Source organism: Bufo gargarizans, chromosome 4, assembly GCF_014858855.1.
Source record: "Bufo gargarizans isolate SCDJY-AF-19 chromosome 4, ASM1485885v1, whole genome shotgun sequence".
NCBI lineage: Eukaryota > Metazoa > Chordata > Amphibia > Anura > Bufonidae > Bufo > Bufo gargarizans.
The window spans coordinates 276,659,544-276,675,094 of NC_058083.1; the positions used below are offsets into that span (position 1 = coordinate 276,659,544).

General features: G+C 42.4%; 1 protein-coding gene across 1 annotated transcript in view; it reads right to left on the reverse strand.

Annotated features, from left to right (window-relative positions):
* Positions 1-4,651: 4,651 nt before the first annotated feature.
* Positions 4,652-15,551, reverse strand: part of UBE2J1 (ubiquitin conjugating enzyme E2 J1) — a 29,860-nt gene continuing 18,960 nt past the window's right edge. The window contains exons 7-8 of the mRNA XM_044289546.1: positions 13,527-13,622; positions 4,652-6,711 (exon numbers count right to left, since the gene is read on the reverse strand). Coding sequence (XP_044145481.1) covers positions 6,442-6,711; positions 13,527-13,622 — 366 coding nt within the window. The 3' untranslated portion in view covers positions 4,652-6,441. The remainder of the gene's footprint in view (positions 6,712-13,526; positions 13,623-15,551) is intronic.

Consider the following 15,551-nt stretch of genomic DNA (forward strand, 5'->3'; position numbering starts at 1 on the left):
TTTTAATTTTTTTTTTTTTTTTTTTAATATATTTTTTTTAGATATTTATTTGATTTTTTTTCCCCCTTATTCCGCCTCCTTTCTCTCTTTTAAATATATACCTTTTTTTTTTTTGCTCTCCTTCTTTCTCTTTTTTTTTTTTGTTCCTTTTCTTTTTCTTTTTTTCCTTTTTTTTTTTTTTCCTTATCCCCCTTTTCCTTTTTTTTTTTTTCCTTTTTTTTTTTTTCAGTGCCTTCTTCTTAGTTCTTGTTTTTTTTCCCTTTTTTTTTCCACTCTTCCCTTTTTTTTTTCTTTTTTTATGTCCACTCTTCTTTATACTCTTTCTCCTCTTATTTCCTTTTTTTTTTCTTTTCCCCCTTCTCCAGCTTATATTTTAGACTTTAAAGTTGGCTTTCTTGTGATCTTATGATCAAATGCAGCTTATAATCATATGCAATCATACACAACTTATTCAAAGTCCGTTCAAGGTTAGTTGGAGTCAGCAGTTATAGGGAGGTTAGTCACTAGAGGAGAGAAGCTTATAGCTTCTTCAAAAAACCATCAGATATGAGGGAACACAAAGTTACTCACTGACATCAGAACAAGGGGGGGTAGCGGATCAGGCAGGAACCGGAGGCACACTCCACGGAGGTAAAGGAGAGAAAACCTCCAGACGGCAAAACTGTTCACAGTGAAATGGAGAGCAGGAAAGGAGGCAGGAGCGGCAGCATCAAGCACGGCACAATCAAGAAAGAGCCGGAGGCAGCCTGAACCTAACAGCCGATATCAGCAGCGTGGCAGGCTTTGGGCAAAAGGCAGCAGCGCTGATCACACGGTCCCGGTCACAGAGAGGGTAGATGGAGGATTCGGCACACAGACGCCAACATACTCGAAGCGGCAGCGAGGTAGCAGAGCAGCGGGGAGAGCCGGGAGCGCGACGTCCACTACGTCATCACGTCAAGCAGCCGAAGGGATCAAACAAAAGTTGATTTTTTTTTTTAACTCTCTTGATATACCGCGACGTTTTTCTGGGTCAGACCACTCATCAAGGACCATCTCTTTAATATTTTTGTTTATAGGAAACACTTTGGAATGTTTGGTTTTTAAACCTCCAAACATTTTGTCCTGTATAGAGTGCTGTTTCTGGACCTCCTCAATGCCCATAGTGGCTCTAACTGCTTTTAAGAGATCCCCCATTTCTTCAGTGGAAAAAATAAATAAATTTTTTTTGCATTCTCAATAACCTCTCCTTCCGAAAAGGGGATCATCATCTTCCCATTGCTTAGAAGGCGCTGCCTTATCCATTATGTCCTCAGAATCAGAAGAGGAAAGGGCCGCCATTTTTTGCCTTTTAAGGGGAAGAGAACCCAGGCTGGTTTCTTTTAATGAAGCCAGAGAGGATTTAACTTTGCCGTTTATTATGGTCCTTAATTCCTCCATCATAGACGGTTGTTCCCCTCTCACAATACTTGAAATGCATTCAATGCATAATTTTTTTGTATATTGCTCAGGGAGTTTACGCTCACTGGCGCCGAAGCATCAAGCTCTCTAGGCTGCTCAGGGGCTGACATGTTCAGACGTCAGATCAGGACCCTCCGTGGCTTCCACACTGCCTTTATACTGGCAAACATCACCCCAGTGAATCGTACTTCCGGGAACGCCACCGGAAGTGACTTCAGACACCCGCACGCAACACATGGGATCTCCGGCCTATACCTGCTTATTCCACCAGGGGAAAGGAAGGTGCACATTACGCGTGCAGCTCCGGGACAGGCATCCGCTCTACAGATGCGAGGCCCGCTTATTCCCCCTACTCAGCTTTGGTAAGCAACCGCCGGCAAGCAGGGGAACCGATACAGGGGATTTATAAACCCAAGGAAGGCCCGTTGCCTCCGATGAGTTTCCCTGCAGGGGAAAACAAAATCATATGTAGATACATCTTCACCTCCTGACAAGCAGAGAGGGAGGCCTTTCTCTGTCCTGGCCACTATAGGGGCAGTAAAAACACTGAGGTGGGTGGTGGGCGGGGGCAATTTAATCTTTTTCTGTTTTCCTGCCCCTACAGAGGTCAGGGGTCAATCTCCTATATTATGCCATCATGGTGGTAAAATGGGGAAAAACAAACACTAAAAAAGGGCAATTTTGTGTGAATTGTAGGTAAATAAAAAAGACCTGCCGGGACACACACATTGGAGAGGCTCCATTGCATATATCTGGCATCGATCTAATCTTTCTAGCTCCCTCTGGTGACAGGGGTCTCTCCCTCTAATCAGGGCAAGATATCATTGAACGCTACAGAGTTACTGGGGACCCAGTGAAAATCTTTCTGTAACAGTTTACAAGGCAAAATCAGTCCCAAAGAGTACAGCTCAAGATCCTTGGCTAAGGAAGTGGTGGTGTAGGTTTACATATCTCTGTGTGCGGCTCAATTCACAAGATCTGGTCTACAAGAGTACCGTAAATTTATATTGTAAAACTAACAGTGTTTAGTCCATAGATATCCTTAGGACAATGGAGTTCATACATAGGCATTCCTGGAAGATACCATAGAGAAACATAGACAAGCATAGAAGCTGTAACGATTTGCACATTTTCAATGCATTAGAACATTAAAGACGGCTCTGAAGGTGAACCATCCCTAAGGAAAAAATTGCCAGAATTAAAATGCATACACCATGTTTTATTTATTGCTTACATGTTTCTCAGAGAACAATACATTTACATCATTACATACAGCAAACTATAACTGCCAATAATGAATAATTTTTTATGTAATTTTAAATTAAAAAGCAAGATATACAGTTAAACATATTAGAAACCTACCTGATACTGATCATGTGCTCTGTAAAAACAGAAAATTCTGGCCCCCATTTTTAAAAGGCTAAAGAAAATGAAAGGATGAGTGGGGAAGGATATGGAGAATTAGAGGGGCTTTAGGTTATGGCACACGTGGCATAATTTTTGTATGGAAAATCAACTAGTGAGTAATGCAATTTTAAATTGGAATTCACCCTCTGTGGCAATCCGCAGCATTAATAGACATATTATGATTTAAAATCTGCACGGCATATAAAATTATGTTGGATTTGTTGAAGACATTTTCTGTAGAGTATGGATTACACTTTCTAATATCTCATTCATATTGTTGTAAAATACTGAGGATTTTCTGCATGGAAATATGTTGCATTCTACCACGTGTGGCCATACCCTTAAAGGGGTTATCCAGGAATTCATAATGACCTATCACATCGGCGGGGGTCCGAGTCCTGGTACCCCAGCCAATAAGCTGTTTCAGAGAGCCACGGTGCTGGTGAGTGCAGTTGACTTTCCCAAAGCTTTCCAACCACAGCGCCATACATTGCATGGGGCTGACCTGCAATTAGGCCGTGACCAATGTATGGTGACGTCACATTGTCTAGGAAGAGGCTGCGGCGCTCAGGGAGTGCCAGACTATTCTAACAGCTGATCTTTGAGGGTCCTGGATGCTGGACCCCCATCAGATACTGATGACCTAATCCAGAGGATAGGTCATCAATATAAATTGCCGGATAACCCCTTTAAAATGTTTGCCCTCAGGATAGGCCATCAATGTGAGATGGTTGAGAGTCTGGCACTCCGCACCGCCGCCAATCAGCTATTACTTTTCAGCTGCAGTGCCTGAACAGCACAGGTCCATTCATTGAGCAGTGGATGGAGCTGGTAACTACAGCACTGCTCCTATTCACTTCAATGAGAGCAGTACTTCAGTTACCAGCTCCATCCACTACACAATGGATGGAGTTGTGTAGTTCCGGCACCTACGCTACCAGTTAACAGCTGATCAGTAGGGCTGCGGCATGTCAAACCATCACCGATCAGATATTGAAGGCCTATACGGAGTATAGGACATCAATGTTAAAATCATGAACAGCCCCATTTAAAGAGAAACTCCAGCCATCGTTCATTTACCCTGAGAACACCCAGTAGTATATTACGTCACATCATGTAATTAGATAATAATAAAGGAGTCTGTGTAGGAACACAGGGCCAAGGTAACATATATAATGTGGAACACATATCAACATTATATGATTGAAGTTTCCCTTTAAGGGGAGGTTTAATGTTTCCTATAAAAGTGTTAAATAATTTTAAGAACAAAAGATAAAATTAGAAAATATCCAAGTTAAAGTTCATGAATGTACTTTCTGTGTACATTTCTTACCAAAGAATTGCAGATCTTCAGTTGTGATATCAATGGGTACCACTTATACAGTACTAGGCTAATCTTTGTTATTTTTCCTGCTTATGGTTAAAATGAGCCAGGACATAAATCATAGTATATGCAATGAAGAAAGGTCTATCAACTAAAATGGGTGCAAAGAAAAAGCAGAGAAGTTGCATTTTACTACTTCAATTTACCAAAGTGCCTCTGGATAATTTATAGTGGAATTTGAATGGTCTTCCTCCAAAAACTGTCATGTCTGGTATTGCAGCTCACCTTCATTACAGTGAATAAGCTGCAAAACCAAAAGCAACCTGTGGAGAGGTGTGGCACTGTTTCCAGAAGAAAGCAGCCATGTTTTTCTACAATCCCTTTAGGCCTCTTGCACACGAATGCGGATCCGCAATACACGGGCGGCGTTCCGTGGGCATTTTGCATCACGGATGCGGACCCATTCACTTGAATGGGTCCGCAAATCCGAAGATGCGGAATGGTGCGGAACGGAACAGAACCCTACGTACTTCCGTTCCGCAAAAAGATAGAACATGTCCTATCTTTTTGCGGAACGGCTGGATCCGCTGCAGCTGCCCCACGGACTATGCTCGTGTATTAAGGCCAGCATTTTGCGGGCCGCAATACGGAAACAGGACGCACACGCCAGTGTGAAAGAGGTCTTAAAGAGAATGGTAACTATGACGCACCTATTTAAAAAAAAGCGTCATTAGTACGATTCTTCAATATAATTCCAATAATGGATGTAATTATATAAAAATAATAGCCCCTAAAGTGCCATAGGGGTGGGGCGGGAAAAAAAAGTTCTTCTGGCTCTGTGGAATTACATGTACCCCGTCTTCCATTCAGTAGCTACGAAAATGCCATGTACTCCCTGATTAACCATCACATGATCTTATGTAAAGCAGCTAATTGGCTGAGGGATCAGGTGACTCTTTTTGGTACTTTGGTTAATTTAGTGGATGCAATTACATTCAATAGTATAGGGTATCACACTAAAAATGTAAAGGGGTTGTCCAGGATTGAAAAACATGGCTGCTTTCTTCCAAAGACAGCACCACACCTGTCCATTGGTTGTGTCTGGTCGGGTTGGGTCTACAGGGCTCCAACACCACACACAACCTGTAGACAGGTGTGGTGCCATTTTTTGGAAGAAAGCAGCCATGTTTTTCTAATCCTGGCCACACCCCTTTAAAGGTTCTTCATAGTGACAGGCTTTCGTTAAAGATAGGATAGACCTTCACAGACACTTTATATAGTTTCATAGCTGCATGCCAAAGCATTGGAGTTATATGTAATCTTTTGGACTGTTCCTGTCACTTAATAGTCAAAAATCAGTAACAGTACAGAAAAAATAGAATATGTGTAGCCCAGGCTTAAAGTGTAAGATTAACTTCACTGTAATGCAAAACCAGATCGAATGGCGAGAAACTGGAAGCTTGTAGCCGGATGTTGGGCATCAGCAAGATGAATTCTCATTGATGGTGGATTTAGATCCCAAAACGCTATTATTTAGTTCAACTCGGTTTGTATCAGTCCATTGGCACAGGGTGCATATAAAAAAAAGAAAAAAGTCCTCTATGTTTATCTATTCTGTACACTGCAATGCAAAAGAACATGGGGCAGGGTTTTAAAACGTAGGTTGTTCTTCAGTAAATCTTCTCCACAGATTTAAATATGTAGTCTTCTCCACCAAACTTTTGGGACAAAGAAGTGAGTGCGAGTCTTGCTGAGATACCATGAGCTAGAACAAGTAATATGACTGACAATCCCAAAGAAGGATGCGGTTAGGCGGTGTGTCACCAACCGGTCTGTCCTGTATGTTCAAATCTAGAGTGGGAAAGGGCAACAGTAGAGAAGGGGCAAGCTTGGCAGCAGGTAAACTATGCCATTCTCCATCGCAAGTTGCAATATTAAACCAACTGAAGAAGTAATAATATATATGTATGTATGTATGTATATGGCCTGACACAGGAGCATATGGGAGATGTCACACGGGAAATTCAAATAGTGAAATCACAGGAGTGCTGCAGTCCTCCATATAAAACATACATGCATCTCATCGCTAACCATTCCCCCGAGGATATATATTTTAGCATTAACATTTCTGCATATGTCTGGCCAACAACATCCCTGCAAAAATGCCACAGTATACCATAAACAGTCATTAAATACAATCTGTAGACTGTAATCCTAACATACCTGATACAAATGGTTTATTGAGACATTCCTGTCATTCTCTGCAAACATTATAGATCATAGTCAAAAATGTATTCATTGGCTAAATACAGTCTACGGAAAAGAAGAGCTGCCAATGCAAATGTCAGCACAACTATGAGAATTGCTGAGCCAGTGTTGCTGCCATTAACAGCATGGTGTTGAACTTCAATGAGACCTGGTGAAGCTGGGTTCCTTCTCTGATGTACCCGTCTCTGCCTAGGGCTCCTAGAGGTGTTTACAGCAGGCGTTGGCTCTGTAGCCTCTTCACCAGAGTTGGGTTGACCATCCTGATTCTCAGCCTGTAGGTGGGAGAAGACAGCTAAGAAAACAAGAACCATACTGACCAAATACATACTAAAAGGTTTTGACCACTATCTGGGTACTGTTCACCAATATATATGCGAGATGGTTACATGGCACTTACTAATATAGCCTTTGCTCATATTCTGTGCCATTTTCTATGTTTCATAAGATTTGTCCCCTTGTTTGCCATGTCTTTCATGTCATCCACACGGAGATCCTGTCCATAAAGTGTCCACTGATGTAGGGTCTTGTGACTAGACAAATTTACTTAAAGGGGTTGTCCCACGAAAAATATTCTACAGTTTTCAAACTAGCACTTGGATCTGAATTCTTTTGTAATTACATGTAATTAAAAATTTAGCATAGCCACTGAGTTATTCAATAAAATTTATCTGTATAGCGCCACCTGCTGTTTTTATTTTATTTTTTATTTCTTTGACCTGCTCACTGAGAAGGCCGCACATGCCGTTTCATCGTTCAATGGCATCCTGAGCCGTGATAGGGAGAGCATGGACACACCCCCTTAGCTGTAGCTAAAAGACACGCCCCTAAAGCTTTCAGCTTATATCATGTCTCCATATAATGGAGACAATAGTGGTTGTCTACGATCTCCCCCTTACTATGCCGAGTGATGACACGTTCATGTGTCACGTGGTTTAAGAGCAGCTCAGCCCCATTCAAGTTAATGAGGCTGAGCTGCAATATCAAGTACGGCCGCTATACAACGTACGGCTTGGTAAGCTTCTCAAAACAGCCAATCGGAGGGATTCCTGGGTGTCGGACCCCCAACGATCAGTAAAAAAATAAAAATAATCTTGGAAAACCCCTTTAACGTGCTGCAAATGGTGCTAACATCACAAGCAGATAGGGGACCAGTCAATGTGTACTTACAGTCCTTCTGGATTTAAAAACTTCCACCTTTATTCTAATACTACCCAACATGCTTGCCATAAGAGATGCAGAGTCCTTCACATACTGGCCTCCACACCATGTCATGATGTTTCGGTAGTCTCCACCCTGTTACTCCTAAGGGGATGGAGACTCCCAAAACACTGTGGCGGGGGGGGGGGGGAGGAGGCCAGTATGTGATGGATTCTGCATTCTCATGGCAATTATGAGCCTTTAGCTACATCTGCAACACTTTGTACGATATACTAATCCGAATAGGCTTGGTGGAGCTCAGGAGCAGGCTCTAATTATTGATTCACAAAATGTTTTTTTTTTTATCCACTGGAAGTAAATAATGAGGGTTCCTACTGAGTGACAGCAAGCAGAGATACTGAAAACAATATGGTATTGGTTTGATAATTGTTACTGATGCTCAGATCTTTGCTATAATCACGTTTGAGCCTGAACAGCAGATGAATGTATTTTACAATAACTATGCACTATTCATGAAACCAGCTAGCAATCATAATCCGGATATGAAACGTACACGTCGTCTGTTCAGTCATTTCTTTTTTGCACCTGTATAAATGCAGCAATACACTTCTACTGAGAAAAGAGCTGGCCATCCATTACACTGGGGCCGTGCTCGTTCTTTTTGTAAGTTTCTGTGTACGATACAAAGATGAAGGTCGGAGCGTTTAATCATTGCGCTGATTATTGTGTCAAGTCGTCATTGGAGGGTATTCCCCCATTTACAGAGCCTGGAAAATGCAAAGCTTGCTGCAACAGATGGTCTGACGTTATTAGACGTGTTTTTGTCTATAGCAATCCCCAGGCCCAGCACCGCTAAAAGAAAGAAATAAATAAATTACGCGGGGCTTATCTAGGATTTGAGCACAATTTGTCACTGAATTTAGATTGCATTTATAGAAGTCTGGTGGCAGCTGCCTTGGCTCAGAACCAGACTCCATGCACTCCCATAATGGATGTGTTATATAAGTACCACAGCCTCAGAATTAGGCAAATGCCAAATTAATACTTTCAATTATAAAAGCAGTATTATATAAACAGGAGGCTTTCAACAAATTTCATATTTGAAAAGAAAAAATAAATAAATGATTGAAAGTCCCTATTTACCTTCCTGCTACCAATGTGTCAAACGCCAAGAAGGTTAATAAAATGATATTGTTGTGAATTAAATTAACCGATCACATTTTTTCCATCAGTGTTATATTTGTGTGGAAAAAATAAAACCCGTGATTAACCCCTATGTATGTCATCAGGATGTTCATTCCCAAATGATGGGAGGAGGAGGGGGCTGTTGTGTTTGCCTTTGGAACTGAAAGCCTGAAGTGACTTCTGGGGGCTTAACTGGCAAAGTGTGTACAGAGAAAAAACGGTTAATATTAGGAAAGAGTGTGGGGGGGGCATCTACTGTGACAAGTGGGTAAGTGAAAGGGAGCATTGCTAGAGGGGAAGCGGTGCACTGCTGTAACAACCAAGGGGAAATATATTCTGCCAAGTCACCCGATTGCTCTTATTGGAAGCAAGAAGCCAGACCCTCAGCCTGTTGCTGGTGGCCGTCTATGATCCGTCCAGGTCTGATATATTAGGTATATTACTTAATCCCTTAGAACTCATCTACCCACCAAGCGGTCCAGGGTATAATTTAATAATTGTTTAATCAAATGGCCAGAGACCATAGAAACCCTGTTTTTGATCTAACATTTAAAACATGAGTTTTATTGGTATTATAAATAAAGGAAATGATGATCCCCAAAGGAAAAAGAAGTTGTGTTAAAATCACAACCTGGTCATTTAAAGGGAACCTGTCACCTGGAAAAGACAATTTACACTAATCACAGTACCTTAAAGTATCTCTCATAGTGTGCCCAAAGATGTATTCATATCTTCTTTCTGCGTTGTGCTATCTCATAAAATCGACTTATAAAACTGTGTTTGGCACCTTTTTGAAGTCGTGGTGAAGTCACGGGGGCAGCGGCCTCCTTGACTCAACCGTCGAATAAGCCCGCTCTATGCCGCTCCTCCGCATATTGATGGACATTTTTCCCTGTAGCCGTGACCGCGCTCTACTCGCGCATGCGCCATGCGCTTCCTGCCGCAGCGCGATCCCAGCTCCGGCTCCCTCCCTGGCATCTGCATGTTCACTGCGCCTGCGCTGCAGTGCAAGCAGACAGTGATCGCACTCACGCTGCAGGGGAGAAGCGATGGGCGCAAGCGCGCTTTATAGGAAAGGCGCAGGCGCAGTGAACAAGATGATGCCAGGGAGGGAGAGAGCCGTAGCCGGGATCATGCTGTGGCAGGACACGCACGACGCATGCGCGAGAAGAGCGCGGTCCCGGCTACAGGGAAAAATGTCCATCAATATGCAGAGGGGCGGGCTTATCCGACGGTTGAGTCAAGGAGGCTGCTGCCCCCGTGACTTCAGCACGACTTCAAAAAGGTACCAAACACAGTTTTATAAGTCGATTTTATGAGACAGCACAACGCAGAAAGAAGATATGAATACATCTTTGGGCACACTATGAGAGATACTTTAAGAAGGTACTGTGATTAGTGTAAATTGTCTTTTCCAGGTGACAGGTTCCCTTTAATGTTTCAAGTGTCCATTGATATAGAATTATTGTTTTGCAATTCTCTTTCTAGATATCCGGTATCTTTATGCGTTCAAACACAAAATTGTTCCAAAGGTGCAACTATCATTTCCAGCATAATCCTTGGTTTATGGACACTGTTTATTAGTACAATGCTATTTAATATTTGTGGGCTGTCACTCAGTTCAGTGTACCGTTCTATATTACATATACTCCGGTCTCTCACCTAATACAGTGCTATTTATTATTTATACGCTATCACTTCAGGCAGCATTCAGCACTATACTATATATATATATATATATACTCAAATGTCATAGGCTGTCAAATATCAGTGTACAGCACTGTGATATATATATACTTAGATCTCTCAAATAATACGGTGCTATTTGATGTATGTACGCTGTCACTTAGTTCAGTGTACAGAACTATGATATATATGTTCAGGTTTCACCCTTCCAAGTATCAAATAATACTGCTTTTACTTAATCCCTCCTTCCCCTGCACCTTACAGTGCATGGTTGAGGTGCTTGGCCTTGTTTCCACTCAACTATGCACAAACACATAGGAACTAGGGTACAGGAAAATGGCAGCCGGTTGAAATATTTGGCTGTAACAGAAGGCAGTTTGCTCACCGAACGGCTGGAAAGCAGTACAATGAGTGTCTGCAGCCAGCAGTGAATCCTTGCAAGTTTGGGGCTGCATTTCAGCAAATGGAGTTGGGGAATTGGTTAGGATTCATGGTGTCCTCAATGCTGAGAAATACAGAGACATTTATCCATCATGCAATACCATCAGAGAGGCATGAGATTAGCTCCAAATGTATTCTGTGGCAGGACAATGACTCCCAATGTACTGCCAATGTCAGTAAGGATCCATTTACACGTCCGTGGTGTGTTGCGGACCCGCTAATTGTGGATCCGCAACACACCCGGCCAGCACCCGCTATAGAAGTGCCTATTCTTGTCCGCAGCTGCGGACAAGAATAGGACATGTTCTATCTTTTGCGGAGCTGCGGACCGGAAGTTCGGGGCCGCGCTCCACAAATGCAGAAGCGGAGAGCACATAGTGTGCTCTCCGCTTCACGTCCGGGCCCATAGAGAATGGATGGGTCCGCACCTGTTCCACAAAATTGTGGAACGGGTTCGGACCCTTTTGCGGACGTGTGAATGGACCCTAAGTGTAAAGAAGATCAAGGATTCCTGGAAATAATGATATGGGACCCCAGAGCCCTTATCTCGACATCATTGAATACGGTATGTCTGGGATAACATGAAGAGACAGAATGATTTGAGCAAGCCTACCTCTACAGAAGATCTGTGGTTAAGGCCAAGTTCAGACTTCAATTATTTGATCAGTTATTTCCATAACTTATTGTGAGCCAAATCCAAGTGTGGGTCAAAAACAGAGAACAGATGCAGATCTTTCCCTTACACTTGATCTCCGAGTAGGCTTCACTACTGGTTTTGGCTCACAATAACTGATGGAAATAACTGACCAAATAACTGAAGTCTGCCCAAGATATCCCCCAAGATATCTGGAACAACCTCCCTGCTGAGCTCCTTCAGAAACTGTGTACAAGTGTATCCGGAAGAAATTATGTTGTTTTGAAGATAATGGGTGGCCACACCAAATATAGATTGAATTTAGATTTCTCTTTTGTTCATTCTATTTGAATTTTGTTAATTGATAAAAATAAACTATTAGCACTTCTATACATGAAACCATTCTTACTTTGCACAGTACTGAATATTTATGCACCCCATATCCAGGACTAAGTTTGTTGCGGGTATCGAAATGTCGATACCCAATTGATACATTTGTGCCGGTATCGATACGATACCGGGATTTACATTTTTCCGATACTGGGCTGCGCTACTGCGCAGTCCAGTATCACAGAACATGAGCGCGCTGGTGTAAGCGCGCTCATGTTCCCTCAGCAGCACAGGGGAGAAGGAAGCAGTCTCTCCCTCCCACTGTGCTGCTGCTGCCACCAATGAGAAGAGAGAGGCGGGCGCACTGCGCCATCAATGATAGCAGGACTTTAAATGGGTCCAGAGAAGGAACGCCCAGGAGAGAAGCTGATGTCACCTGCCCATTGCTTCGATAGTAATAATTAGCATATGGAGCAGGAGACGGTAATGGGGGCACAGCGGGCCCAGGAATAATAGTAAGTGCAGGGAGATCCCTGGGCGCCGCTCTATGTAGCATGCTCATCAAAGGTTGTCTTTAACTTTTAATACAGGAGACAGGTGCCGGCAGCAGAATCGCATAGCCAGCACTCTACCTCTGACAGGGAGCTGCGATCAGTGGCAGTTAACACCCCAGGTGCAGCACCTGAAGGGTTAACTGCCACTGATCTGCTGCCATTACCCGTCTCCTGTATTAAGGGTTAATTATCATTGGTGGCGCAGTGCGCCCCCCCCCCCCCCCCCCCAGTATTAAAATCATTGGTGGCAGTGGCCACAGGGTCCCCTCACCTTCTCATTGGTGGCAGTGGCCACAGGGTCCCCTCACCTTCCCCTCATTGGTGGCAGTTTCTGATCGGAGCCCCAGCAGTGTAATCCCGGGGTTCCGATCAGTTACCATGGCAACCAGGACGCTACTGAAGCCCTGGCTGCCATAGTCGGCTCCATGCTGCTGTGTGCACTATGCACAGGGCAGCAGGGAGAGTGTGAAGTCCTATTCACCCTAATAGAGATCCATCAGGGTGAAAAGGACAAGGGATTAAAAGATCCCAGGTTCTAGCCCCTAAAGGGGGAAATAGTTATTAAATAAACTGAAGAAAAAAAAAAAAAAAAAAAAAAAAAAAAAAAACACACACACACACACCAAGTATAAATCACCCCCTTTCCCAATTTTACATATAAAATATTTAAACAATAAATAAAAACATATCACATATCGCCACGTCCGAAAAGTCCAAACTATTAAAATATTTTAAAAAAATCTATGCGGTGAACGGCAGAACAGAAACAAAAAAAATGCGAGATTCGAAATTTTTTTAAATGCGGAATGCACGTGGCTTTTTTGGCGTTTTATTTTGCGTGGTATCAAATATCGCAATACTTTTTTATGGTATCGAAATCAAATCAAAAATTTTGTAGCACAACAACCCTATCCAGGACAATGATTGAAGTAAAACAAGGGAATAAAATATTCTGCTTTCACTATCCTCAAGCAATAGACTTTTGCAACCAGGAAGCATTTACACTGATTATAATAAAAGGAAACTTAAACAACGTAAGAAACAAAACACAATAACCTTGAATATCTTAAACTCTGCACATAAAGGGAACAAAACAAACCTGAGGAGTTGTAGGAGTCGTTTGGTCTGGTTCAGGTGACTTTTGCAGCTGCTTGTTTCCTTCTGTTTGGGAATTTCCTGGAGGATTTACTTGAGCCTGATGTTAAAAATAATAATAAAAAACTTTGGTGTACTACAGGAAATATCTACTATGTGAGCATGAAGTTATATTTTGGCATCCAGAATTTACTATGGCTACATTCACATCTCCAGTGAAAATATCCGTCAGCCTGTTCCAGCAGAGAACAGCCCGGCAAAGTTAATCGGATCAGTCATTGCCGGTTCACCTCTAGATCCCCATTGACTATAAAAACTGCATGCCACAGTTTTTGTCGGGCCTACGTTTATGCTGAAATAGACCCCCAGGTCAGACATGCCATAGATGAGAATGTAGCCCAATGCACCATTAGGGTCCATTCACACGTCCGTTATAACACTCCGTTTCCGTTCCGAATTAAATCGGAACGTTTTTTCGGATCCATTAATTTCAATTGCCTCTGCAAAAATGCGGACACCAATCATAGTGCTGTCCGAATCACGGAATCCGTTCCGTTTTCCTATTTTTGAGTATGCGGATCCTGAAAAAAAATTAAGCTTGTCCTACTTTCTGTCCGTTTTTCGGGTCTGTTGTTCATTCAAGTCAATGGATCCGCATAAATGTGGATGACATGCACAAAACCATCCGAATGTCATCCGATTTTGCATAAATTAAGCCCAGCCCTCTGTGCCTGTGGTGAGAGAAGTTCAGGTCATCTTCTGCTCTCCTGCAAAATGGCATATAAAGTGGACTGATTGATCACTATGATCCAGGAACGGCCCTCTCTATGGGATACCAGACAAGAGGACTACCAAAATAGGTCGCTAAAGGACCGGTGTTGGGAGGAAATTGCCCATTAACTTTTTCCATCCTCCTGGGACTCAGGCAACTTAGCCAAGAGGGAAAAAATAAGTGAGTAAATATATTATAATATGTGTAATTTTACTTTTCCATCTGTCCTAGAGCAGTATACTGTACGTGCTTGTCATTTTTTGGTGCTAATTGGAAAATTGCAGCTTCCAGACATGTGCATTCACTGCATTTATCAGAGATAAAATGGCACCTGTTCTAGAAGATGTCCTCTGTTTTCACCACTTTTTTTTTTTGTACCCTAGCAACATCTATTCCTCCTCCTCTTTTTTCTTTTAGAAAAAAAAACCCCCAAAAAAATGAATAATGGAAACACGGAACGGATTCGGAAGCACTTTAAAAAAAAAAAAAAACGAAAGGTTGTACTAAAAAACGGATCTGCAAAAAAAGAAACGCTTATTTGGAAAGGTAAAAATACTGACGTGTGAATGGACCCTTACTGTGACTATGGTGCAGCTGTGGTATGTTTAATGCCACCAGTTTAGTCTCACAACCGGATTCTATGCCTAAATCTGGACACACTGTGCAGTAACTCTACTGGCAATGCCATGTGAATGGGGTCCTTTATGCACTATACACATGTGCCGGAATTATCCGTGTGGAAGAATGACTGTGGTATGGATTTAATAATATGCAGCATGTGTTTTAGTCACAAGGATTCAATGCTGAAAAGTTACAGATAAGATTCCTTGACACTCAATACAGCCAATCCATGTGAAAATTCACAGCCGAAATCAGTGCTTCAGCCACAGATTTCACTGAAAATCCAAAGCAGATTTCCCTATTGCAAATCCTGACCAAGTCTCCCCAAATCTGTTCTAGTAAATAGTTATCTTCCTTTTTACCATAGTATTTATGGCTATAACTACAGTAAGGAATTTCATTATGCGGGTGTAAAGTAATCTCAACACTTTTGGGGCATCTTGTGGATGTGCCATAGGTGGGACCTGCACCTATCGGACATTTATGGCCTTGAATAATTACAATAAAAGAGTATTTATAGTGGCTCTCCGACTATCAGCATAGAAATAGTGCTCTGACCTAAGTGACTCACCCAGTCACTGAAAAACAGGAAAAATCTTAACAATATAATAGGCAGCCACTCAACATCTGGTATAC